This window comes from Scyliorhinus canicula, chromosome 5 (assembly GCF_902713615.1).
Source record: "Scyliorhinus canicula chromosome 5, sScyCan1.1, whole genome shotgun sequence".
Taxonomy (NCBI): domain Eukaryota; kingdom Metazoa; phylum Chordata; class Chondrichthyes; order Carcharhiniformes; family Scyliorhinidae; genus Scyliorhinus; species Scyliorhinus canicula.
The window spans coordinates 19,343,901-19,371,345 of NC_052150.1; the positions used below are offsets into that span (position 1 = coordinate 19,343,901).

Genomic DNA, 27,445 nt, shown 5'->3' on the forward strand with positions numbered 1-27,445 from the left:
GCTTTTCAGCCTCTCAATGGGCTTTCCAACCCCAGCAAATCAGACGCCTGTGAATTTGGGACTCGGGCGGGAAGCACGTGGGCTGTGTGCCCGTCATAATATACACACAAGTATATGATGGTGCACAGACAGAGAGTGATTGACACACAGGATGACCAGTGAACACACAGAACACAGCAGCCAAGCACCAGACAGGACACGACCACTATAAAGCCAGAGGGCACTAGTTTTCCCACTCACTCGGGATCCAGCCTCTGAGACAGCCAGAGCCCGTGAGCAGCAACACGAACATCCACCATGTGGTAGTAAGATAGTCTGGTCAGGTTAGCCTCAGGTCTCCAGTCAACTCAGCATAGTGTCAACCCACAGTTCAAGTATGTTTAACAGTTCATACTTTAATAAAATAGAGTTGCATTTCTACAAGTGTTGGAAGCCTGTCTCTCTCACTGCTATGGTAAACACAGTCCTCGCAGACACAGCATACCTAACACATCAGGCCCATTACCACACCACAAACTGCCCCTCGCCAGTGCTCCGAGCAGTAGTACGAATTTGTGGCGATTCTCTGCTGGAGGAAGCACTTCAACTCCGGAACAGGGAATCCCAGCAAAAAATGTTTGCTTTCCATGAAATAGGTCATTTGACCTGGTGACAAATTTAATACCGCAAACTGTACACAAGATCGTAATCTAAAGGATAAATCCATTCACAAAGAGTAGTCAACATTTAACAGATAACTATTATAAAGGATTAGAAGCAATGTTCCATGAAAGCTGGAGTTGTGCAATATGAGTAAATACACAAATCTACACAATAAAATATGAAGCAGAGAGAGAGAGCATTTCATTTTCAACAGTTGAACTACCTAAATGAACAGAACTTGAAATAACGTTAGATACAGGTGGAATTTGAACAGGTTTTATGACATGGCAACTGACTGGTGCTGAACTGCGATGTAGCTGACGGCTCTGAAACGATACTGAGAATGGGGAAAGGATGTTAATCCCACAATTGTAACAGAAACACATTCTGTCAGCTCAACAACTCTCCTGCCACTTCCGAAATGTCAGAACTCTAAATGCTGTGGAAAAAAAGTCAACAGCTGGACTTCTATTTAGATCAGAAGGGGGAAACTGGTCCAGTGGTTAGCACTGCTGCCTCACGGCGCTGAGGACCCGGGTTCGATCCCGCCCCCGGGTCACTGTCCGTGTGGAGTTTGATGTGGAGATGCCGGCGTTGGAGTGGGGTGAGCACAGTAAGAGGCCTTACAACACCAGGTTAAAGCCCAATATGTTTGTTTCAAACACTAGCTTTTGGAGCACTGCTCCTTCCTCAGGTGACACAGTAATGTACAGTGTGAATTATAGTGCTTACACATTCACCACATGTGACATGAATCCCAGGTCCCGGTTGAGGCTGTATTCATGTGTGCGGAACTTGGCTATAAGTTTCTGCTCGGCAATTCAGCGTTGTCGTGCGTCCTGGAGGCCGGCTTGGAGAACGCTTACCCGGAGAGTTTGTGTGGAGTTTGCACATTCTCCCAATGTCTGCATGGGTCTCACCCCCACAACCCAAAAGATGTGCAGCCTAGGTGGATTGGCCACGCTAAATTGCCCCTTAATTGGGAAAAAAAAACAATTGGGTTCCAAATTTATTTTATTTTTTTTAAACTTTGAGGGGGGGGGGGGGAAAAGAATGTTTCAGTCAATGGAATAAACATATCACAACATTTGTGTACCACCATTAACATAATAAAATATTCCAAGGTGCTTCAGAGAGGCTTTATAAAACAAAGTATAACACCGAGCCTCATAAGGAGTTATTCCGTCAGATGGCCAAGGCATAAGTCAAAGAGGTGGGTTTCAAGGAGGGTGAGGTAAAGAGGGAGAGAGAGGTAAGGAAAGTAATCCAGATCTTAGGGCCTAGGTAACTGACGGCAGAGTCTTCAACGGTAGGATGGTCAAAATCAGCAGTGCTCAAAAGGCCAGAATTAGAGGAACACACATATCTAGGAAGCTTGTGGGACTGGGGAAGATTGAATGAAAATGAAAATCACTTATTGTCACAAGTAGGCTTCAAATGAAGTTACTGTGAAAAGCCCCTCGTCGCCACATTCTGGCACCTGTTCGGGGAGGCTGGTACGGGAATTGAACCATCCTGAAGGCCTGCCTTGGTCTGCTTTAAAAGCCAGCTATTTAGCCCAGTCTGCTAAACCAGCCCCTGATTACAGTGCTAAGGAAGGACAAGTCATGGGGGTGTGCGGGGGAAACAAGGATGGGAGTTTTAAAATCATTCAAATGAAGCACGGGGCAGCAGTGGCGCAGTGGTTAGCATTGCTGCCTCACGGCGCCGAGATCCCAGGTTCGATCCCAGCTCTGGGTCACTGTCCGTGTGGAGTTTGCACATTCTCCACGTGTCTGCATGGGTTTCGCCCCCACAACCCAAAGATGTGCAGAGTAGGTGGATTGGCCACGCTAAATTGCCCCTTAAATGGAAAAAATGAATTGGGTACTCTAAATTTCAAAAAAATGAAGCACATTACCAAATGGTTGGAATTTAGAAAAAACATGGGCATTCTCCTTCGACAGCACCTTTCAAAACCATGAACATTACCTCTTAACAAGGACAATGGCAGGCACATGGGAACAACACCATCTTGGAAGTTCCCCCCACCAAGCCATTCACCGTCCTGACCTGGGACGATATCGGCCGTCCCTTCAGTGTCTCTGGGTCAAAATCCTGGAACGCCCTCCCCGACAGCACTGTGGATGTACCTACACCTCATGGACTGCAGCGGTTCAAGGCGGCAGCTCACCGCCACCTTCTCAAGGGCAATTAGGGATGGGCAAAAAGTGTTGGCCTAACCAGCAACGTCCAGAAATGACAAAATAATGCAAGTACTGGAACCTACAAAGAGCTTGTGGGACTGGAGAAACAATCCTTCTGTGGTATAAAAATACTGCTAAATCAATAATTCCCTTTAAATCCCAATATAAATTTTGATACCATATTAAAAATTCCTGTTGAAAGTGTGATCAAAATTCTGGACAATGCCAAAGGGTCTTTAAGACAGAGATGGATAGGTTCTTGATTAATAATGGTATTGGGGTTATGGGACAAAGGCAGGAGAATGGCGGAGCAGACTCGATGGGCCGAATGGCCTAATTCTGCTCCTATGGTCTTAATGTCTTATGGTCTTAAAGGACAATCTTCATGACTTCATGCAGAATAATTGCATTTGAGTGATTCTTGGAAAATGTGAGCACAGCAAATAATGGAATTCAGAACGTGCTCTACCTTTCAAATGGAATTAAGCTTGTTATTTATAGTTCCTTACTTCAAGTTGCAAGTTTAGCAGCTGCTGGACAAGTTGAAACATGCCAAAACAAAACAAGCAATATATAAACAATTAAATCCTTTTGCAAAATACTCAAGATTTAATTTTTTGTTGTTGCCAGTGCTGACTGGTAGATTATACTTGATTTTCAGGAAGTAAGAGAGATGTGAGGCAGGAGAAGCTAATTTCAGTTCAGGTAAATGTTGCGGCTAAAGTATCAACGTGTTTTGGAACCCTCTCGGGAGATGCACAGTCTGTGGCTGGCGTTTCTTTTCGAGGGCCCAACACACGGGAGAAGCAGCAGGTTCACGTTTGGAGGCATTGGATCCGTGCTCCCATCCGTGCTCTCTGCCCCTTCCAGGTTTAAGATAGATAGCAGCGCAGCAGGAAACCATTCGGCCCGTCCTCGCTGTGCTAGAGGAGGTGGTGGAAGCAGGGACGATAGTTAAGGGGCACCTTGACAAATACATGAATAGGATGGGAATAGATACGGACCCCGGAAGTGTAGAAGATTTAAGTTTAGAGGGCTTGGAGGGCCAAAGGGCCTGTTCCTGTGCTGTACTTTTCTTTGTTCTTTGAGGGGAGGGGGAAGATTCACAAAACAATCTCAAGGCCAGATCCCCGAATGAAATCTCAAATATTTATCTCTGTGTATAATACACACGAGTGTGTGTGGATAGATATATTTATAAAATAAAAGTGAAGATAACAGGAGGAAAAGACAAATAAGCAAAGAAAAGGTGATCCAATCTCTGCTCAAACCGAGATAAAGTGCTCACCTTTCTTCGGCAGTTTGTAAATCGAAACCAGGCAGGTTAAACAAACAGAACTGGTTATTCTGGTTGCCCCAGCTTCTCGCCGCCACTACACCAAACAACTGGTGGAGACACCGCAAAAGAGGAAAAACCTCGGATTAAAATGAAAATAAAATTCTCCCCCTCCTTCCACCAAAAAAAATGAGACAAACTTTAAATCGACCTCACACAGAACGGAGAAGCTGCCGGGCAGAGTTTCGTTTGGAGGTTAATGATTAAGTCAGCAACACACTGGAGCCGTGACAGAAACCAACTTCCATTCCTCTTTGTCCTCGCTCGGATTGGAGGGGGGGGGGGGGGGGGGGAGTGGCTCACCTGAGTCTCTCACCTGAACCTCTCAGGCTGTGAGTGAAGCTGGAGAGGGCGGGAGTTTCAGGAGGGCGGGTTCTGGAACTCGAACCTCCTCAGCTTTATGTTCCCCAGACTGTGCTTCAACCAGAAAGGTGCAGTGCCTAATCCACCTCAAACATGCTGGGTCAGAGGTAACGCAGCTCAGTTTAGTTAAATACTCCAGTCTCGGGCAATTGGGGTTTTCAAAACATTTTTGGTTGAATTATGGACCTTCCCCCCCCCCCCCGCCCTTTTCAAATGTGTTAGTAGTCACCCCCCCCCCCCCCCCATTCACCCCTCATCCGTATGAGAATACTCATTCAGACCCACCAGCCTCATTACTATCCCCCATCACAACTGACTCTCTGCCAGGGAGGAGGGGGAGGTGATGGGGGGGACGGGCCACGGGGCCGGGGTGCCCCCTACAGGGCTGGGGTGGTGTCCAGGAACGGACCGCCCCCTGGTTCTGCAGCCTGCCACCGGCCATATGGGTGCCCACACCCCATCAGCCCCACCCGCCACCCCACCAAGCATGCACTGCAGCCCGCTCCCCTCCCTCCACCCGCTCCCAGCGGCCGTCAAGGTGACGGTCACCCAAAACCTCTACTCCACCAGGTCCTCCCAGAGGTTGAGTGGGGACCTGTCCGGAATCTCACAGAGCTCGGAGCACAAGTGCACCCGTGCCAACACGGAGGCCCTATATGCCCAGTTGACACAATACATCCATTTCAATGTGGGCCAAGCCCACCAGGATGCTCAGACAGTGCAATTCTCCACCATCGCTGGGATGCCCCGGGTGCAGGGGATGATCAATGGGATTCATGTCGCCCTATGAATACCAGCAGATGGCAGGGGGGGGGGGGGTGGGGGTGGGGGGGGGGGTGGGGGGGGGGGGGGGGGTGGGGGGGGGGGGGGGGGGGTGGGGGGGTGGGGGGGGGGGGGTGGGGGGGGGGGGGTGGGGTGGGGGGGGGTGGGGGGGGGTGGGGGTGGGGGGGGTGGGGGGGTGGGTGGGGGGGGTGGGGTGGGGGGTGGGGGGGGGGGTGGGGGGGGGTGGGGGGGGGGTGGGGGGGGGGGGGGGGTGGGGTGGGTGGGGTGGTGGGGGGGGGGTGGGGGGGGGTGGGGGGTGGGGGGGGTGGGGGGGGGGTGGGGGTGGGGGGGGGGGTGGGGGGGGTGGGGGGGTTGGGGGGGGGGGGTGGGGGGGTGGGGTGGGGGGGGGGGGGTGGGGGGTGGGGGGGGGGGTGGGGGGGGGTGGGCTCCCCAGTATAGCGTTGCGAGGGCCGCCTACATTGTGGTGGCCTGCTTCGTCCTCCACAACATCGCGCAGTGGAGGGGCGTTGTGCTAGAGAAGGATGAACATCAGTCCTCGTCCAACAAGGAGGATGCGGGGGCAAGGCAAGGATGGGCAGGACATGGGGCCCACGCAGGCACGAGAGTCCGCGCAACGTGTGCGCCAGTGGCATAGTGCACGGGAAGCTCTGGTCACCTCCAGGTTCACCGACTTGGTTGGTAGGGACTCTGTGTTGGCAGTCACAGCGGCTCTGGTCCAAGGGATGGAGGATGTTGACAACCCGCCCTGCGATGAGTTCTGGTGCCCCACATTGTTTGACAACATCTGACTCATGCCCACGGAGCGCTTCCCACCGTCCACCTGGGTGATCGCTGCATGCGAGCTGGCTATTCCATCACATAATTCCACCAAATGCGCCTGGGGTGGGGGTGGGGGATGTGTGTGGGTGGGCTGGTAGATGGGGTGGTAAGGGTGGGGCACTGGAGTGGTGAGTGCGGTCCCTGGGCCAGCCCACACCCAATGTTCAACCATTCCCGCCCCTGAGCCATCCAAGAACAGCCCATCCCTCGCACCCTTCTGACGGAGCACCGAGGCAGGTTGTAACATTGTGCACAGGTGTTTAGTGTGAAAACATATATACAGATCTGTGCCCGAGTCCCTATCGCTAAACTGTGCCAACTTAACTGGTGTCTTATTTTCTGGCCTTATGAGCCCTAATGTTCCGCCTAGGTGGATCCCCAGATGGTACATCAGGAGTGGAAGCGGCCTGCTGTGATTCCCGCTCTGCGACATGGGTCCCCTTTGGTGGCCATCTTCTGGGGCTGGCATTTGCTCGGATCTCCCAGGTCCAGGTACCTGGGCTACTCCATGGGACGGGGGTGCGAGCGGAGCTAACCCGTGAGGCTCCCCCTGCCGCCTGGCATTTCCAGCCCTGGAGGCCTGCTGCCTTCTTGACCAGGGCGGTGGCCGTAGAGCACAGGGAGTGGACCACCTCCGTCCGGGACTGTGCCACATTACACTGTGACAGTGCCACCACCTTCTGGGTCTGTGCCGCATCAGCCAGTTACTGTGCCATGTCCTTCTGGGACTCGGACACCTCCCGCTGTGTCTATACCACATCGGCCAGCGCCTGGGCAATGCCGCCGATGCTCTCAGCCATGGCCGCTGTGACTGGGCTATGCTCAGGAGCGTCGCTGCAATGTCCAGGTCGGCCTGGCATTTCGCTGCCTGTGAGAAGGCAGCCCTGTCCCGGCTGCGACTAGGGTCCCTGTTGGCGCTCATCTCCTGGGGCTGCCTGGCCTAGATGGGGCCGACTGCTCCTTGGACGTCCCGGGTGGCGTGGTGCCGCCCTGCTCTGCCCGCTGCCCACCAGATGCACCAGGGACAGGAGGGGGCAGGAGGGGGCGGGGGGGGGGGGGTCCAAGGTGCTGCGGTGTTCCGTGACCTCCCCTGACGGAGTCATTGGCACAGGCCCCAGCACCTCCTCCTCCCTCGGGGTGCCCAGTGGCCCTGGGCTTCCCCATGGTACGGGGGTGCAAACGGAGCCATCCCCCGAGTCCCCCAGACACCTGTCGCTGCCAGTCCTGGATGCCCATTCTAGTATCGACCAGGGTCTGTATGTTATTGGCCATGGAGCACAGGGAGTGGCCATCTCCATCTGGGACTGTGCCGCCTCCCTCGGGGTCTGTGCAATGCCGGCCAGCACCTGGGCAATGGCGCCGACGCTCTCAGCCATGGCCTGCAGTGACTAGGCCACACTGAGGAGAGCTGCTGCAATCTGCAGCTGGCTCTGGCACATAGCTACCTGTGAGTGGGCAGCCCTGTCCGAGGCCATGGACCCCGCCTTGCATTAGCTTTCCCATGTCCGACACCGTTGCCCCCATTGCCTCCACCGCGGACGCCACCCGTGTGGTTTCGGCCTGGGTGGCACGCATGACCGGCACCACTCCCAGCTCCTGGACGTGGGTGGACTCCTCCCCCTGGGTCTGCAGGTGCTGGAAGCCGGCCGTCACCCCCTCCACTGGCCCCTGGGTCTCTGCCTGCCCCTGCACTGTGGCTGGGACTGGATCTTCCAGGAGCCCGGGACCCGTCTGGGTGGCAGCTGGTTGTTGGGGCTGGGCTGCCCTCTGACTGTCCGGCCCCTCGGCTGCTCCTACCTCCACCTGCTGTACCGGACTGACTGTGTGGTGCTCACCAGTGAGAGTCCCGAAGGCCACATCACTAATTTGCTCACCGAGGTGATAGTCTCTGAGATGGTGCAGAGTGTTGGAGACGCAGTGACAGAAAGTCAATATCCTCATCTGACCCGGAGTCCGGGGTCTCCTGGGTCTTGGTCCCCTGTGTCTGTACCCTGTATGTCTGTACCCTGTATGTCTGTACCCTGTGTGTCTGTCCCCTGTATGTCTGTCCCCTGTGGGTCTGTCCCTGTGTGTCTGTCCCCTGTGTGTCAGTCCCCTGTGGGTCTGTCCCCAGTGGGTCTGTCCCTGTATGTCTCTACCCTGTGTGTCTGTACCCTGTGTCTGTCCCCTGTATATCTGTCCCCTGTGTGTCTGTCCCTGTGTGTCTGTCCCCTGTGTGTCTGTCCCCTGTGTGTCTGTCCCCTGTGTGTCTGTCCCCTGTGGGTCTGTCCCCTGTGTGTCTGTCCCCTGTGGGTCTGTCCCCTGTGTGTCTGTCCCTGTGTGACTGTCCCTATGTGTCTGTCTCCTGTGTGACTGTCCCTGTGTGTCTGTCCCCTGTGTGTCTGTCCCCTGTGTGTCTGTCCCTGTGTGTCTGTCCCCTGTGTGTCTGTCCCTGTGTGTCTGTCCCCTGTGTGTCTGTCCCCTGTGTGTCTGTCCCCTGTGTGTCTGTCCCCTGTGTGTCTTTCCCCTGTGTCTGTCCCCTGTGTGTCTGTCCACTGTGTGTCTGTCCCTGGGGTCTGTCCCTGTGTGTCTGTCCCTGTGTGACTGTCCCTATGTGTCTGTCTCCTGTGTGACTGTCCCTGTGTGTCTGTCCCTGTGTGACTGTCCCTGTGTGTCTGTCCCCTGTGTGTCTGCCCCCTGTGTGTCTGTCCCCTGTGTGTCTGTCCCCTGTGTCTGTCCCCTGTGTGTATGTCCCCTGTGTGTCTGTCCCTGTGTGTTTGTTCCTGTGTGTCTGTCCCATGTGTGTCTGTCCCTGTGTGTTTGTTCCTGTGTGTCTGTCCCCTGTGTGTCTGTCCCTGTGGGTCTGTCCCTGTGTGTCTGTCCCTGTGTGTCTATCCCCTGTGTGTCTGTCCCCTGTGGGTCTGTCCCCTGTGGGTCTGTCCCCTGTGTGTCTGTCCCTGTGTGTTTGTTCCTGTGTGTCTGTCCCCTGTGTGTTTGTTCCTGTGTGTCTGTCCCCTGTGTGTTTGTTCCTGTGTCTCTGTGCCCTGTGTGTCTGTCCCTGTGTGTCTGTCCCCTGTGTGTCTGTCCCCTGTGTGTCTGTCCCTGTGTGTCTGTCCCTGTGTGTCTGCCCCCTGTGTGTCTTGTCCCCTGTGTGTCTGTCCCCTGTAGGTCTTGAAGTGTTGGCTAGTGTAGAATTGAGAGATGAACAGACACTTCCAACAGTGATGAAGGTTCAACTCAATTTTATTAACTACTTCTAACTAACTAATACACGATGACTGTGGGTCTAAATGATGCTAATTTAAACTAGAGACCTTAGCCTTGTCCGAACCAGTTGATTCTCTCAGCACGTGGTGTGAGTCTGTGCTGGGCTGGATGAGTTCTTGTTACATTGAGAGGCAGCACCCAGAATGAGCGGGAACCGTGGTGATTGGCTGCGGTGTTTGTACATATTGATTGGTCCCTGTGTGTGTCCATCAGTGTGTGTCTGCACCATGATATACTGGTGTATATTATGACAGGTCTGTCCCTGTGTGTCTGTCCCTGTGTGTCTGTTCTTGTGGGTCTGTCCCTGTGGGTCTGTCCCTGTGGGTCTGTCCCTGTGTGTCTGTTCCTGTGGGTCTGTCCCTGTGTGTCTGTCCCTGTGTGTCTGTCCCTGTGTGTCTGTCCCTGTGGGTCTGTCCCTGTGTGTCTGTACCCTGTGGGTCTGTCCCTGTGTGTCTGTCCCTGTGGGTCTGCCCCCTGTGTGTCTGTCCCTGTGTGTCTGTCCCTGTGGGTCTGTCCCTGTGTGTCTGTCCCTGTGGGTCTGTCCCTGTGTGTCTGTCCCTGTGTGTCTGTACCCTGTGAGTCTGTCCCTGTGTGTCTGTCCCTGTGGGTCTGCCCCCTGTGTGTCTGTCCCTGTCGGTCTGTCCCTGTGTGTCTGTTCCTGTGGGTCTGTCCCCTGTGGGTCTGTCCCTGTGTGTCTGTCCCTGTGTGTCTGTCCCTGTCGGTCTGTCCCTGTGTGTCTGTCCCTGTGTGTCTGTTCCTGTTGGTCTGTCCCTGTGTGTCTGTCCCTGTCGGTCTGTCCCTGTGTGTCTGTCCCTGTGTGTCTGTTCCTGTGGGTCTGTCCCCGGTGTATCTGTCCCTGTGGGTCTGTCCCTGTGTGTCTGTTCCTGTGGGTCTGTCCCTGTGTGTCTGTTCCTGTGGGTCTGTCCCTGTGTGTCTGTCCCTGTGGGTCTGTCCCCGGTGTGTCTATCCCTGTGTGTCTGTACCCTGTGGGTCTGTCCCTGTGTGTCTGTCCCTGTGTGTCTGTTCCTGTGGGTCTGTCCCTGTGTGTCTGTCCCTGTGTGTCTGTCCCTGTGTGTCTGTTCCTGTGGGTCTGTCCCTGTGTGTCTGTCCCTGTGTGTCTGTTCTTGTGGGTCTGTCCCTGTGGGTCTGTCCCTGTGTGTCTGTCCCTGTGGGTCTGTCCCTGTGTGTCTGTCCCTGTGGGTCTGTCCCTGTGGGTCTGTCCCTGTGTGTCTGTCCCTGTGGGTCTGTCCCTGTGTGTCTGTCCCTGTGTGTCTGTTCTTGTGGGTCTGTCCCTGTATGTCTGTACCCTGTGTGTCTGTCCCTGTGGGTCTGTCCTTGTGGGTCTGTCCCTGTGTGTCTGTCCCTGTGTGTCTGTTCCTGTGGGTCTGTCCCTGTGGGTCTGTCCCTGTGTGTCTATCCCTGTGTGTCTGTTCCTGTGGGTCTGTCCCTGTGTATCTGTCCCTGTGGGTCTGTCCCTGTGTGTCTGTCCCTGTGTGTCTGTTCCTGTGTGTCTGTCCCTGCGGGTCTGTCCCCTGTGCCGTGGTGCCTTGGCTGTTGTTGGGCAGAGGGCTGGTGTTCCGGCTGCTGTCCCCGTCAGTGCTTGGGGTCCTGGGGGCACAGGCTCTGGCACTGGCTGGGGGCAGGGGGCCCAGGGTGGGCCGGGCCCATCGCCGGCTTGTCCTGTAATACACGAGGCAGCATGTTTGTGTCTTGTTATGCTCTTGGCATAGCATAAGCTGCTTCCTTGATGTGCACTCTGACCTAGGAAGGTTCAGACTTGGAGATAGCTTTAACATATTTATTAAACTGTTAACAATTCTCCTACTTGGATTCGACTTGACTGTTAATCCTTCCATAGCTACTCAGACTGACAAACCAGTCTGCTACAATCCACGTGGTGGGTGTGATATTGAATCAACCCTGTGTCTGTACACACTAAGTGTCTCCACTGGAAAGAGGAAGATCATGTGTGCTGTGTTCTTTATATATGGGTTGGTGTAATGCCCCCCTGTGGTAGTGTCACCTCTGTGTGTGTCGTGAATGCCCATTGGTCGTGTCCTATCTAACTGATCTATTGGTTGACTGTCTGTGTGTCATGGCTCTGGTGCTCCCTCTAGTGTCTAGCTAGTCTACGTGTGTTTACATTAACCCCTTGTGTATTTACAGTGATGCATATCGCCACAGTATGGTTAGACAGGCGGATGGAGGTGAGGCATGAGGTGGTGAGGGCTGTTGGTGTGTGGGGTGAGGGGGCAGCGGATGAGGGGTGTGGGGTCAGGGGGTGAGGTGTGTGGGGTGGAGGGGTGAGGGGGGAGGGGTATGGGGTCAGGGGATGAGGTGTGTGGGGTATGGGGTGAGGGGTGGAGGAATGAGGGAGGGAGGGGTGAGGGGTGTGCACGCATGTGTCGTCAGGACCTGTAATCAGGCAGGGGGCCTCATTTGGTGGTGCACCTCCGACCTCCGCGTCGGTGACCTCCCTCTCCTCCGGCCCACCGACAATGTCGAGTGCCCTCTGCTCGGGCAGGGTGAGGGGACGCAGGTCTTCCAGTCCTCCTCCGGTCTTCTCCCACTCCCGGCGGTTATGAGCGGTCTTGTCCTGGGGGGTAGGGGTGGGGCAAACACAGACAGCAACAGCGTTAGACGGTCCGACGCATGCAGCCCAGGGATTGGGTCTCTGATGGCACCAATGCACTGGGCACCCGGCCATTGCGGCTGGCATGGGTGGGTGCAGCCAGATGGGTCAGGGTGGGGGTGGAACCGTCCCCCTGGGGGATTGGGGGGGCGGGCCACATGTGTGTCGGGGGGGGGGGGGGTTGGTGCCAGTGAGTGCACAGTGCTGGGTACTCACCCTGGCTGCCCTGAGGAGGTGTTGTGCAGCTTTGTTCTGCACTGGTCTGCAGTCTGGGCCACCACCCCGACAGCGCTGACGGCGGCTGCCACCTCCGCCCAGGCACTGCAAACGATGGCGCCTGCTGTCCCGCGTCCCGGCCCGGGGTACAACACCAGCCTCCTCTCCTCCACGGTGTCCAGGAGGGTCTCTACTTCCCCGTCCCTAAATCGCAGTGCTGCCCTCTGCGCCGCCATCTTGCCAGCGATACTGTGTGTGGGGGGGGGGGAAATAATTAACCCCAGCCGTGGCGTCGGGTCGGCGATTCGGCGGCAGGTGCATCGTGAGTTGCACAATGCGCAAGTGCTAGCCCCTTGTGGGCCATTGAATAGCTCCACCTGGGGGCCCGATGACGCTGTCATGAAACTCCACGGTTTTCACGACGGCGTCAACACTTGGGTTCATTATGGGAGAATCCAGCCCCACATCTCAAAAACTGGGTTGCGTTTTGGGTCCCTATTTATGAAAGGATGTAAATGTGTTGGAGGCATTCAGAGAAGCCTTGCTCAATCGATACCTGGAATGAATGGGTTGTCTTATGAGGAGAGGTTGGACAGATGCACAGTGGAGTTTGGAAGAGTGAGGGGTGACTGGATTGAATCCTTTAATATCCTGAATGGTTTCAACAAGGTTTATGAGGAATTTATGTTTCCTCTTGTGGGTGAGTACAGAACTAGGAGGTACTGTTTTAAAATTAGGAGTTGCCCTAATAGGGCGGAGATAAGGAAAATGTTTCTCCTCTGGGTGTTGTGCGATTTTGGAACTCTGCATCAGAAAACGGTGAAGACAGGAGTCATTGAATGTTTTTAAGGAGGAGGTAAATAGATTCTCGTTGAAAAAGAAATCAACACATACAGATCGGCCATGATCTTAGTGCATGGTGGAGCAAGCTTGAGGGGCAGAATGGCCTCTTCTGCTCACATTTTGTATGTTTGTATTAGTTTGTGTCTGAGAGGAGATGGTGTTCCCATACCCATGCTGCCCTTGTCCTTCTAGGTGGTGGAGGTAGTGAGGTCATTTCGAAGCCCCTTTGAATCAAAACAATATAGAAAACACTGGATTGTTCCAAAGTCATTCACAAAATGTGCTTACCTTTTTAGAGAGATACATCTAAAAGAAAATTAAATCATTCAGGAATCGGGCGGAATTCTCTGATAATGGGGCTATGTCCCCACGCCCGCGAGAAACCAGGCGCGAATCAATCTGGGCTTTCCTGGAGAAAGTCCAGGGTGTTTCTCTGTTTTTCAGGGGGCTAACAGGGCCCCGGAGTGTTTCTCACAGCTCCGGCTGCCGATACAGGGCCGTGCACTTCTGGCTGCGGGTCCGCGCCTGCGACGGTGGCCCCGCACAACATTGCGGCCCCACACCGCGGGCTGGCCCCGACAATATAGGCCACCCCCGAGCCCGCGCGACCGCCGATCGGTGGCCCCTGATCACGAGCCAGGCCGTCCTGGAGCCCCCCTCAGTGACAGATAGCCCCCGACCCCACCAGGGCGGCCGCGGACTGAGTCGGCAGCCGCCACTCCGAGCTCCCACCTGGTTGAACAATGAGTGAGCCACACAGGCGGGAACTTGTCGTCGGGAATCGCCGCCGGGGCCTCTTTCAATGGCCCCCGACTGGCGCCTCATCGACCGCGCCGGAGAATCGTGGGAGCGGCGTCGGACCCGATCGCGGGTCTGACACCCATTCTCCGCCCCCCGCGCCGAACGGGTTTGCCGTGCGGAGGCTCAGATAATCCAGGCCCCTAAATCAAATCATGTTGCCACCCCGATTGAATACACCCCATTCCTTGTGGTTTGTTTAGGATGCATTTCTAGACAATGTTGTGTCTGCAGCGTCCAGACATAGTCGGGAAATGAGAGATGTGATTGGACACTATTCTCCAAATTTTCGGCCTGGAGTGTGTAACTTGACCCAGCCAATGGCACTCAGATAGGAGGCAAACTCAACAGCCTTCCAGAACTGCTTGACTCCTTGAGATGGTTGTCAATGTAAGGTGGCACTACCAACAACGACTTGCATTTATACATTGAGTACCTTTACTTCACTTTTAGTGCAATAAACCGCCCTGAGCTAGGCACAGGAAAATGATTAGAGTTCACCGCTGAGTCACACAAGGAGAGATTAGGGCAGGTAGCCAAATCCTTGAGCAAAGAGATAAGTTTTAAAGTGCATTGTAAAGGCAGAGGGAAAGGTTTTGAGGAGGAAGGGCTCAGGGAGGAACTCCCAGAGTTTAGGACAGTTGAAGACAGAGTCACTGAGGGTGGACCCGAGGTTGCATGGGACCAGACCTGGAGGAGCACAGAGTTCTCAGAGGGTGGTAGAACTGGAGGAAGTTACAAAGATTGGGAGGGGCAAAGACATGGAGGGATTGAAAACAGGGATGAAAATGTTTTAATCGATATGTTACCAGACCAGGAACCAAAATGTGTCAGCAAGCATAGGGGTAATGGGTGAATGAGACTTAGTATGATATAGTTTACTAGCAGTGTAGTTTTGGATGAGCTCAAGTTTATGGAAGATGGGAGGCTGGCCAGGGAGTTAGTTCAGTTTAGGGGGAACAATTAATGGAGGAGGAGTTCAGCAGCCGATCAGCTGAGACAGTGGCAGAGGTGGGCAATGTTATGGAGGGGAAGTAGACAAATTTGGTGCAGGGTGGAATTGTTACATCCTCTTCATTGTGTTCATCAACTTGACCAAAGACTTCGGTTTAGTAAATAGTGAGGCTCTTTTCCAAAGACTTCGATATCCAAGACGCTTCATCATAATCATGCAATTCCTTCATGATAACGTGACTGCAAACATCTTGAGTGGCAGATTTGAAATGGGCACCTTCAAAATCCAGGCCGGTGTCAAGCAAGACTGTATGATATCCCCCATATTATTTACAATCTACCCGACAGTGTGTGGTGTCTGGCCCTTTAAGGGATGATCAGCTGATATGGTCACATGACCCAGAAAACCCAATCAGGGTGGGGTTCATCCTGGCAAGCGCAGGCTTTTGCCTCAGATCGATTCTGGACACTGACTGGCAGCTACTAAGTTGCAAGATTCTGTAAGATAGCATGTTATAAATAAATATCAGTTGTTTCCTACCTAGCTGGTGAGCCAAAGTTATTACATTGGCGATGAGGATAAAGTAGTAATCCCAAGTTTGAGTGCAGACCTCATTGAGGTTAAAGCCTGGTTGCAAAACAAAAGCGTGTTGCAGGAATAATTCCTCTATACGGTCGATTAAGCCCCTTTGATGCCTCCATTGTGGATTGGACACAGTACATTGAATGTCCACATTATTATTTTATGGCCAATGAAATAAAGGAGGAGGGATAGAAGAAGGCAATCCTTTTGAGTGCGTGTGGGACCCAGGCCTGTAGTCTAATCCGCAGCCTTACGTCCTCGAATGTGCCCAATTCTAGTCAATTCGTGGAGATAGTGAATTTGGTGAAGGCAGACTATCATACAAAGCCCTCAGTCATCCTGCAGTGGTTTTCCTCCGGGTGCTCCGGTTTCCTCCCACAAGTCATAAATTATTATTATTATTACTAAGGGAAGGTTACCTCTGCTATTTATAGAAAAATTAATAATAATCTTTATTATTGTCACAAGTAGACTTATATGAACACTGCAATGAAGTTACTGTGAAAAGCCCCGAGTCACCACATTCCGGCGCCTGTTCGGGCACACGGAGGGAGAATTCAGAATGTCCAATACCCCGAACAAGCACGTCTTTCGGGACTTGTGGGAGGAGACCGGAGCATCCGGAGGAAGCCCACACAGGCACAGGGAGAACGTGCAGCCTCTGCACAGACAGTGACCCAAGCTGGGAATCGAACCTGGGACCCTGGCGCTGTGAAGCAACAGTGCTATCCATTGTGCTACCTTGTCGCCCACATTTCAGCCATGTCTTATGTGAAGCGAGCGAGGTTGAGGGCCTCCTCATCCCCCCCCACCCCTTCCTCACCCCCCCACCCCCTCCTCATCCCCCTCCTACCCCCTCCTCATCCCCCCTACCCCCCCCCCCCCCCCCGCCCCCCCCTCATCGTGCTGCCCGGGCATCTTGTTGGGCTTGGTCCATGTCAAAGTTTATATAATTTTCTGCCCGGGCAAACAGGGCATCCGTGACCTGTCGGATGGGCCTGTGGCTGTGGCCTGAGAGTTGCCACACAGGCCCCTGCTCGAACCCTGGAATGATCCTGAGGCTGAAATGTTCAGGGCTGTGGTGACCTTGACAGTCATAGAGAGTGGGTGTCCTTCTTCTCCATGTGGTGCCAAGTCAGCAAGGACATGGCACAGATGCCGCACTGTCTGCTTGTTGAGGCTGAGCCTCCTGCGGCACGCGCTGTCCGTCATTTGCCCGAAAGACGAGTGATGCTTGTAAAGCACGGGCCATCGCGCGCCTCCCCCTCTGGGTCTCACCCTGGCCTGATGGGCGGCTGGGCGGGTTCTGCACGTGGGCCACTGCCTCGAGCCTCTTTCGAAGTCACTGCTGCCACCAGAGGCCTTGCGGACAGTGGGGATATTATAGGTGGTCAGTGGGACAGACGGGCAGGGATGAGGGTTGCCACCGGAATGCTTACACATGATCCAGAGGTTGGCATGGCAGAGCTATACATGGTTGCCCCCCCCCCCCCAAGCAAAGCCCCCCCCCCCCCGCACCCCAGGCTCGGACACCCCCCTGGCGGACCACTCGGTTCGAGGATGAACCCCACAGCAGCCCTTCCATCAGGTTCACGTTTTTCAAAAGGAGTACGAGTCGGCGCCGGCGTGACTATTTGCTAGGGAGGCCGCTGAAAGACGGGAAGCCGTTGGATATGAGGTGGCTCCCGTTAATTGTATGGAAATAGGGATTGAGTGGTGATTAATGGTTTCTCACCACGCTATGGCGGGATCCCGATTTCACCTGTGGGAGCGGGCAGGTTCCATCGCAAACGGCTTGGCACCCGGGGCGGATCTTGTTTTTGGCCTCTCCCGCTATTCACCAGCCTCGTCACCTTGACGTTTGAGCGCAACGAGGCCACTGAATCGCGCCTGTAATAATTTCTTGGGTGAATCATGCCCTAAATCGATGATGGGCTGGTTGAATGGGTTAAATTTTAAATGTACTGGGGACTATGTAGTTTAGATTTTCACAGTAACTTCATTGCAGTGTTAATGTAAGCCTACTTGTGACAATAATAAAGGTTATTATTAAAACTGAAAGACCCACAGAGGGGAGGGGTGTGGTGTCTGGTCCCTTTAAGGACTGATGACCCAGAAAAAAACAATCCAGGGACCAGCTTGGGTTTCACCCTAACAAGCCTCTGATCCATTCTGGGCACTGACTGGCAACCACCAAGCTGTAAGATAGTATGTGGCAAATAAACGTTATCTGTTTCAGACCTAGCTGGTGAGCAAAGTTATTACTCCGTGACTCAGATCAACTGCCCTCTGGTGTCAGTATTAAATACTGTGTAGATTTTCTGCAAGGCTTCATTTGCTGCCAAATCTGTACACACGCATTTCAACTGTGTTGTTTCATTATAAGCAACAGAGTCGTCAGCAGCCAGGACCAAAGATGGCGCTGCTCAAATAATCACAGCTCTGTTTTAGGTGTCCTTTTATCCATCTTTAACTTGTCCTCAAAGGCTCCATGAAGTGAACACAATAATTTCAAATCTTTTAGATGGAGAAAGTACCTAAACTTAACCGTATGAATGTGCATTCTAGCAATTATTTAAAATCACAGCGTCAGGTTTTCAACCCCCAGCAGGACAGAAATGCACGTGCAGTATTTGTAGAACAATGTGGTTTCAATGTGTCTCAGAGGAGTGCCGTAAGACGCTAAGGTATACTGATAGCGCTGCACATGGGCAGAGGGATGGTGGCAGGCTGGGGTTGGGCACAGGGGAGTGGACATCATTCGTTTCCTGCCCGGTGCAGCATGCACAGATGGGCATCAGTGGCCTTCTTGCACAACCATCTTGCATTGGCAGGAGACACAGTGTTTCTGGAAAACTCTTTAACCCCAGTCGCCTCCATGCCAAAACTGAACTGACCACCATTGATATGCTTGATCTACAATTTGTGGATGGCTACAGTGTAGTTGTCCTCTCGCCACAGGATTTGCAAAACACTCTCGATCAATGATGCTGTCAAGAAACTCAAAATCCCAAATGGCCCATGTTCCAGGGGAGGGCAATGTGGTGAACCACTGTACACCTGTATTAGGGGATGTAAGGTAGGACCTGTACTACAGGTTTGCCGGTAGCCCCTGCAGGCTGGCTCCGCCCAGTAGGAGGAGTATAAATATGCATGTCCTCCATTGATCTGCCATTTCGCCAGCTGCAGCAGGAGGCCACGTATCTGACTGCAATAAAGCCACAGTTGTACCAATCTGAGTCTTTGTGCAATTGATCGTGCATCAGGCAAAGAAAATGTATCAAGACGCTCTGAAATTCTCATTGAAGTGCAAACGCATTGACCTTAATGGCTGGGAGGAGCTTGCTACCAATCGTTCAGAATGATTGAATTGTCTATCAAACTGCATCACGTTTTGAGTCTAAATGCCTTAATGATGAGGGAGAGCAGTGGCAGAGAAGGAAAGAAATGAAAGAAAATCCTGCATTCTGGATCGCACTATCTCGATGTATGCCCTGCCCCATGCACCCAAATGCCTGCAGGTTGAGTAACAGCCTGTTCAGTCACATGAAGACCCAACGTAGAAATTCACGCTATCTTCAAATCGAGGGACAGCCGGTGAGGGTGGACTGGATATGTGGTTGAAAGCTCATAGTGAAATGGGATGCCGAAAGACCGCAAAAGATCCCTTAATCCAAACAAATATCCATTCGCCCAAGCTTTTACAATGCTTTAATTGCACTTTGGCTCTCAAAAAAAAAACCGAGCTGTCTTGCAAATCAGGAACCTAGGCTTTTAACCCTTGGTGTGCCAAATACATACATTCATCACAACAGATTCCAATGCGGTAAATATTGGAGCTTGATTAAGGTGAGGCGTATTAGAAGGACAGGGTTTAGTGGAGGGTCCCGATCCTCAGATTAGACAGTGGAGAAAAACAGGTGTAGAGCAAATTAACCATAATCAGGCCCCACACACAGATGAAGCAGCGGGTTCATACTTGGGGCACGGCAATGCTCTCTGCCACTTCTAGATGACAGCAGGAGGCCACTCGGCCCTTCCTACCCATACTGGGGGAGATTCCCAAAACACTGAAACGCCAAGTCAGATCACTCAGCTGTTCACCCTGAAAGAGTGAAGATAAATGGAGCAAAGTTCCTTTTGCCCAATCCCAGTGTTGCCTTCACTTGAACCTCCAATCCCGCACCACATTTGTGGCTCGTTCAGCTCAGCATAATTTCCATTTTCGCGCAGATCGTGATGAATTGCGGACAGGTGGTCCTGCGGCTTTCATAGTCACAAATAACCAGGTTGAAACTGCTGCTGAGTTTCGGAAGTCATTGGCAGAAGACATACATAGTGCTGATTTTCAGCATGAACCAGCTGCAATGCTAAGAGTTCCACATGGAATTTGGACTGCTGGGACGGATGCAACTGGGCACGGCCGAACATTAGGAATAAGAAAGGAGGGCTATCAGCCACTCTTTCCGAACCAGATTATTCCTGAAGGCTCTGCCTTCTCAACCTTGCCTCTCGCCCGAGGTGTGGTGATCCTCAGGTCAAACCACACAGAGCAGAAAGCAGCCGATGGTGACCTGGGACTATGGCAACTTTATATAAACCAGAGTGTAGCATCATAGTTTATTTTAGCAAAAATATGCTTTATTCATAAAATATCTAAAAGAACATTTCAAAATGGCCATCACGCGTGATGTTCAAATTTTCTCCATGGATCACGTAGCTTCCAGGGAGCTCCTCCAGTGTACCTGTGACTATCACATCCCGGATTCCCCTGGGTCAGCCACCATCACGCCCGCCTGAATATGGCCTCCTCCTGTTAACCAAAATCGCCCCCCCCCCCGGCATTGTCAAACCCTGAGTGGAAAACCTGACCTACCCAGACTTTCCGCAACCTGATCTGGTCCCGTAAACCGCACGTGGGTTTCTTGCTAAACCTCCTGGGCCCCCACCCTTTTAAATAGGACAAGCCCTTTGTTCTCTTCACAGCCCCACCCAAGTCCTGCAAGTTCCAGGTGATCAACCCTGTTTGGGGGGGGGGGGGTCTCTCACCCCCTCCCTCCCCTCGAGTCAGCCATTTTAATACTCTTTCAGAGGTTCGGGGCAGGCTCGATGGGCCGAATGGCTTCCTTCAGCGCTGCAGGAATTCTATGATTGGCACCATAGTGCAATAGCCCGACCCAAATCCCTGGGTCCCAGCCCCATCCTAGATGGTCGCCAGCCCCAACTGTAGGGTGAGATAAAGAAAAGCCCTTGGTCACTGTTATGCCACCCCCCCCCTTGTCTCCTCTTCCCCCCAATTGTCCCCTCCTCATCTCCTCCCCCCCTCCTTGTCCCCTCTTCCCCCCTCCTCGTTCCCCCCTACCTCCTCTTCATCCACCCTACCCCCTCCTCATCCGCCCCTACCCCCTCCTCATCTCCCCTACCCCCTCCTCATCCCCCCTACCCCCTCCTCATCCCCCCTACCCCCCCTCATCCCCCCTACCCCCCTCATTCCCCCCTACCCCTCCTCATCCCACCCTACCCCTCCTCATCCCACCTCCCCTCTCATCCCCCTCCTCATCCCCTACCCCCTCCTCATCCCCCTCCTCATCCCCTACCCCCTCCTCATCCCCTACCCCCTCCTCATCCCCCCTACCCGCTTCATCCCCCTTACCCCCTCCTCATCCCCCACACCTCCTCATCCCCCCTCCTTCCTCCTCATCCCCCCCGCCACCCTCCTCATCCCCCCTCCACCCTCCTCATCCCCCTCCACCCTCCTCATCCCTCCTCCCTCCTCATCCCCCCTCCCCCCTCCTCATCCCCCCTCCCTCCACCCTCTTCATCCCCCCTCCCTCCCCCTCTTCTCCCCCTCCCTCCCCCCTCTCCCCCCTCCTCATCCCTCCCATCCCCCCTCCTCCCTCCCCATCCCCCCTCCCCCCTCCCCCCTCCCCATCCCCCTCCTCCCTCCCCATCCCCCCTCCTCCCTCCCCATCCCCCCCTCCTCCCTCCCCATCCCCCCATCTCCCTCCCCATCCCCCCACCTCCCCCCCATCCCCCCACCTCCCTCCCCATCCCCCATCCCCCCTCCTCCTCCCCATCCCCCTCCCCCTCCCCATCCCCCCTCCTCCCTCCCCACCCCCCCTCCTCCCTCCCCATCCCCCCTCCTCCCTCTCATCCCCCTCCTCCCCCTCATCCCCCTCCTCCCTCTTCACCCCCCTCCTCCCTCTTCACCCCCCTCCTCCCTCTTCACCCCCTCCTCCCTCTTCACCCCCCTCCTCCCTCTTCACCCCCCCTCCCTCTCTCTCCCTCCTCCCCCCTCATCCCCCCTCCTCCTCCTCATCCCCCCCTCCTCCCTCCTCATCCCCCTCCTCCCTCCATCCCCCCCCCTCCTCCCTCCCCATCCCCCCCCTCCCCCTCCTCATCCCCCCTCCTCCCTCCTCATCCCCCCCCTCCTCCCTCCTCATCCCCCCCTCCCCTCCCCTCCCCCCCTCCCCCCTCCCCCTCCTCCCCCCCCTCCTCCCTCCCCCCTCCTCCCTCCTCCCCCCCCTCCCTCCCATCCCCCCCTCCTCCCTCCTCATCCCCCCCTCCTCCCTCCTCATCCCTCCCTCCTCCCTCCTCATCCCCCCCTCCTCCCTCCTCATCCCCCCCTCCTCCCTCCTCATCCCTCCCTCCTCCTTGTCTTCTCGTCCATGGCTGGGGCAGGTCTGGTTTAGCTCACCAGGCTAAATCGCTGGCTTTTAAAGCAGACCAAGGCAGGCCAGCAGCACGGTTTGATTCCGGTACCAGCCTCCCCTGAACAGGCGCCGGAATGTGGCGACTAGGGGCTTTTCACAGTAATTTCATTTGAAGCCTACTTGTGACAATAAGCGATTTTCATTTCATTGATTCCCCCTCCTTGTCCCCCCCCCCCCTCCAGGCCCACAGACGCAGCTGTGGAGGGAGGAGGGGGGATGAAGAGGGAGGAGGGGGATGAAGACACAGACGCACCCATCCATGGGTGTTGCCCTCTGAGCTGACGGTGTGACTGAGTGACGGTGGCGGGGCGCAAAGAGGCGGCTGTGCTGAAACCTCCAGCCAGAGGTCGGCGGGCTGGAGCACCATCCTGGTGGGCAGCGCGGGGTTAAAGCAGGAAGAACCTTATCCAGAAAACAAACAAACAGCTGAACTTCGGTCAGAGTCCCTCCCACCCACAACGCAGGCAGCGCCCTCCCCTCCCCAAGCAGCTGATTGGACTGCATAAAGGCGGAAGCCGGGCTATGCTCTGCTCGCCGTGCTGCTGTCAGTCACCCCGCAGTGAGTATGCCTGCCGTCTGCATGTACCTGTGCTGCTGGTGCGCTTTGCTCGGTGTCAGCGCAGCAACGTCTAGCGAACAAGGGCGCTGCCCGGAGCGCTCTGTGAGCTCCTGCCCGGAGCGCTCCCATACACAGGGAGGGCAGCTTAGCCATTGCAAAGGCGGCTCCATTCATTATCTCAGCTCATCGCCATGTTAGTTAAGTTTATGTTTTGGGAAAGCGTTGGACGTGGAGGGTGACTTGATTATAAAAGCAATTAAGCTGCTGTTAACTTACTTTTTAAAAAGAAAAACAGAAGGAAAATGTGAGATGTCGGTGCTATTCCTAGTATTTTATGCATTGGATGCCCACGATAGTCAAGTGGAATTTTACTAATTCCAGTTTTACGACTTGCTAATTTAATTTTTAAAAATACTGAATTTGTATTCCGTGGCATCTCAGGAAGTCCGTGGTACAGGGTGGCACAGCAGCACAGTGGGTAGCACTGTTGCTTCACAGTGCCAAGCAGTGGCGGACTGGCCAGGGTGTCAGCTTGCCTGATGGCAAGTGGGCCCCTGATGAAGTGTGAAGTGGGCCCCCTATACCCCCTAATTAAATGACGGCATTGTAGTTGTGGGTGGGCCCCCTTTGTTTCCTGGCAACCAATATTTTTAGACCCAGTCTGCCACTGGCGCCAAGGACTTTTGGGTTCCATTCCCGGCTTGGGTCACTGTGTGGAGCTTGCACGGTCTCCTCCTCGTGTCTTCCGGTGTCTGCGTGGGTTGCCTCCAGGTGCTCCGGTTAAGTCCTGAAAGTCCTGCTTGTTAGGTGAATTGGACATTCTGAATTCTCCCTCTGTGTACCCGAACAGGCGCTGCAGTGTGGCGCTTCGGGGATTTTCACAGTAACTTAATTGCAGTGTTCATGTAAGCCTACTTGGGACAATAATAAAGATTATTATTCTTAACAGGAGTCATGCCTCCCAACAATTTTCAAAATTACCACTTTGCAGTGTGGGGTTAATGGCTTGGGGACTCATTATTTCAATTTCCTGCATGCTTTTTTTTTCACTAAGTCAACCCCAGTTTTGATCATCTTTGTAGTAGTGCTTTATAATTCTGTAAGAAGTCTTAGAACACCAGGTTAAAGTCCAACAGGTTTGTTTCAAACACGAGCTTTCGGAGCGCAGCTCCTTCCTCAGGCTGCGCTCGGAAAGCTCGTGTTTGAAACAAACCTGTTGGACTTTAACCTGGTGCTGTAAGACTTCTTACTGTGCTCACCCCAGCCCAACGCCGGCATCTCCACATTATAATTCTGTGCAGTGGATCTAACCATTTGCCATCACGTGTTGATTGATTTGAAAAGCAGTCCCTGATCGTTTGTGGAAAGGGAGTGACTCAGTGTAAACAAAAGGTGAGGTTCCACCACCTGTTGCTGTTAAGCTGCCTTTGCCCTGGGGCACTGATTTGGCCTGTTGGCTCTCAGCTGTTGTAGTCTTAAATGAATTGGAACTTTGGGTCGATTTGAGAATGAGATGGCTAGTGTGCTAACATTTCAGCGCTTTGGGGAAAGGTTACAGGAATTTTATGTGCTAAATGTACAAATACCACACACACACACAGACACAGTGGTTTTGCTGGCAGTCATTGTATTCCTGTGCTACAGCAAACCATAAAAAGTTCAGAAAGCTAGTGATTCCAAATAAATCTGTTTAACCTGACTTCTTACTGTTCCCACCCCAGTCCAATGCCAGCACGTCCACATCATAAAAAGTGAAACGTGATTGTTACTCAGACTCGAGGAGTAAAGATCACAATGGTACATGGAAAAAAATCCTGGAGAAGCATAGTATAGACTAGTATAATTCCTGCATTAGTGACCAATGCTGTAAGCTGATTTGAATATGCCACAGGGGCAAAGCAAGGGTTTCTTTGTTTTAAATGCTGTAATAATATTGCAGACACTCCGTTTCAGATATTTGGTTTAAATCCTTCTCAATGAAATGATAATTTGATATCCAAGCTGTGATTGCAGTGTCTCTCTGTAATAATTTTTATTGTCACAAGTAGGCTTGAATTAACTCTGCAATGAAGTTACTATGAAAATCCCCTAGTCGCCACATTCCGGCGCCTGTTTGGGGGTACACAGGGAGAATTCAGAATGTCCAATTCACCGAACAGCATGTCTTTCGGGACTTGTGGGAGGAAACCGGAGCACCCGGAGGAAACCTATGCAGACATGGCGAACGTGCAGACTCAGCGCAGACAGTGACCCAAGTCGGGAATTGAACCTGGGACCCTGGCGCTGTGAAGCAACAGTGCTAAACACCGTGCTACTGTGCTGCCCTGTATAAACTGAAGACCGGGTTAAAAACTCGTCAAAAGTATATGCTTTGTGAATATTTGGAAATACTAATTGTGCTGTGCATCCTTTAGACTGCGGCACAATGAATTAAGGTATAGGAGCAGAGTTGGGCCATTTGGCCCATTGGGTCTGTTCTCCTGGCCTTAACTCCACCACCCTGCCCGTTCTCCATAACCCTCCAACCCATTACCGATTCAAAATCTGTCAAACCCCTCCTTCGATTTACTCACATGGGGTAGCGAATTCCACGGAGTCACAACCCTTTGGGAGAAGTAGTTTCTCCTCAACTCCCTTTTAAATTCAAGTACGTGAACGCTTTGCCCTTGCAGGTCCTTCTTTTTTTCTTGGGCAGTAGCTCAATATCTTGCATCTGTCGGATTTCTTTACTGTCGCGAAATGTTCCAGAGTATTCTCAGACGTGTAACCAAACAATCCCCAAAGATATTAAGACTGGTCGAGGTCAAAGATGTAGGCTTCAGCTTTGGTAGATAATTTTAAAGATACGGAAGGGGGAAGAGGAAGGTCTGAAGTTCACCGGATTTCGGGGAGGGTATCCACCCCTCACCTCCTTGCCTGCGATCCGAGGCTGTGTGGGAAACTGCCATGCAGTGGCCACTTAGGACCTTAATTGGGGGTAAGGGTGGACTTCCATGTCAGAGACCCTGCCCGCCCCCCGAAGTCGCTATCGGGGTGGGCAGGAACCTGGAGGGAAACCTATCCATGCTCCCTCCCTGTTATAGCCCTACAGGAGGCCAAGGGATCTGCAACCTCAGTCCCTAGGGCCTCACCTGAGTACGATCTACCTAGATTAGGAGGTCAGAGCTACCCCCTTAATCCAGGGACTCTGGAACATAAATACCCCGGCCCAAATGTGGAGCAGGGCACAAGAGACCCATCTGGGAGTAGGAGGTGTAATATAGGTATAATAAGGGGCTGGTTTAGCTCACCAGGCTAAATCGCTGGCTTTTAAAGCAGACCAAGCAGGCCAGCAGCACGGTTCGATTCCCGTACCAGCCTCCCTGGACAGGCGCCGGAATGTGGCGACTAGGGGCAATTCACAGTAACTTCATTGAAGCCTACTCGTGACAATAAGCGCTTTTCATTTTCATTTCATTTCATTTCATTTTCATTTTCATAAGCATTTGAGTTACTTACAGTCATTGCTTCGGGAGTGGTCGCTTGCTTGGGGCTTTACACTGGCGATGAGGGTGTAGTGGAGTTGCAGGAGGCGCCATTTCCTCCGGACCAGGCCGACCTGGATTCGACCTCGGGAGGCCTACATCCAGGCTGTGTGGGTTTGCCACTGATCAGAAAGAGGCATTCGATGCTGAGACAGGCGATTTGACCCAGTATATCGAGCGAATGCGCTAGTTCCTAAACTGCATTGTCGGGGACAACAGACAAACGATGACCCTCCTGCCGGTCTGCAGGGCAGACACCAACACCTGCCAGTTTGTGGAATTAGTCTCTCTGGTGAGTGATCATTTTGATCCCAAACCGCCGCTGATTGTCCACCGTTTTCGTTTCCACATGGCCACCCAAAACCAGGGAGAGTTTGTGACCGACTTCCTGGCCCGTTGATGGAAGTTTGCCGAGTTTGGCCCGACATTATCCGAGATGCTTCGAGACCGGTTGGTCTCCGGAATCCACGATGCGACGACCCAAGAACGCTTATTGGGGGAAGCACATCTCGACGTGAAGAAAGCAACTAAAATAGCTTTGCCCTGGGAGAGCGCAGAGTCCAGGAGCTTCGAGGAATGGCTATACTCCACCAAGGGCACCCACCTGGACGTGGAGTACCCTTTCCCATGTATTCAGGACTGCCGCCATTAGGGATACACCCCTATTGACCAGCACCAGCGGCAACACTTTCCCAGTGACAGACGTCGTCATTCCCCACAACGGAGACTCCTGACCCGTGGGGATGGACGGGCTGGCAACCGGAGAAACTGGGCCCGCGGGGAAGCCCGCCCACTGCCACACTCCCCGGACCATCCCAGGGGGAGGACCCATTTCGTGGACAACCAAGCAGCGGGGCCTGATTGCCTTTGCTGTATGTCCGGTGACGGTCTGGATCAATGGTTTCCCTATACAGATGGAGCTCGGGGCCGTGATCTCAGTGATCAGCCGCCGCAGTTACGACCGGATCTGCTCGGGAATTTGCGTTTTGGCATCGCAGGACACCCAACGCTCAGCTGGCAATATGTGGGAACCTTTGGAGATCACGGACACCTCGGAAGTTCCCATGGAGAACGCGGCGTAGTCAGCCAACCTACCGCTGGTGGTAAGGTTTGGGCCCCAGTTTGCAGGGGCGGGATTGGCTGATAGGTCTTCAGCTGGACTGGCATCAAGTGTGCCGCATGTACCCCGACAGGCTGGGCGCGGTATTGGCGTGTTTTTTGGGGGGTCGGTACCGTCCGAGGAGATTC

At 53.6% G+C, this 27,445-nt stretch overlaps 2 protein-coding genes across 6 annotated transcripts in view; one reads left to right on the forward strand and one right to left on the reverse strand.

Annotated features, from left to right (window-relative positions):
• The window catches only part of LOC119965836 (MARVEL domain-containing protein 3-like), a 50,060-nt gene extending 45,494 nt beyond the window's left edge, over positions 1-4,566 (reverse strand). For 2 of the 3 annotated variants that reach the window (XM_038796725.1, XM_038796723.1), the window contains exon 1: positions 4,117-4,431. The gene's annotated coding sequence lies outside the window, so the exon portion shown is untranslated. Of the gene's footprint in view, positions 1-4,116; positions 4,432-4,467 lie in introns of those variants that run through there. The other variant, XM_038796724.1, reaches the window with a different exon arrangement.
• A 17,900-nt stretch (positions 4,567-22,466) lies between these two features.
• Positions 22,467-27,445, forward strand: part of LOC119965837 (leukocyte elastase inhibitor-like) — a 51,652-nt gene continuing 46,673 nt past the window's right edge. The window contains exon 1 of one of the 3 annotated variants that reach the window (XM_038796728.1): positions 22,467-22,485. Coding sequence is in view for 2 of the 3 variants with exons in the window: in XM_038796726.1 (XP_038652654.1) it covers positions 22,680-22,866 (187 nt within the window). In the remaining variant the exon portion in view is untranslated. The other 2 variants (XM_038796727.1, XM_038796726.1) reach the window with 2 other exon arrangements.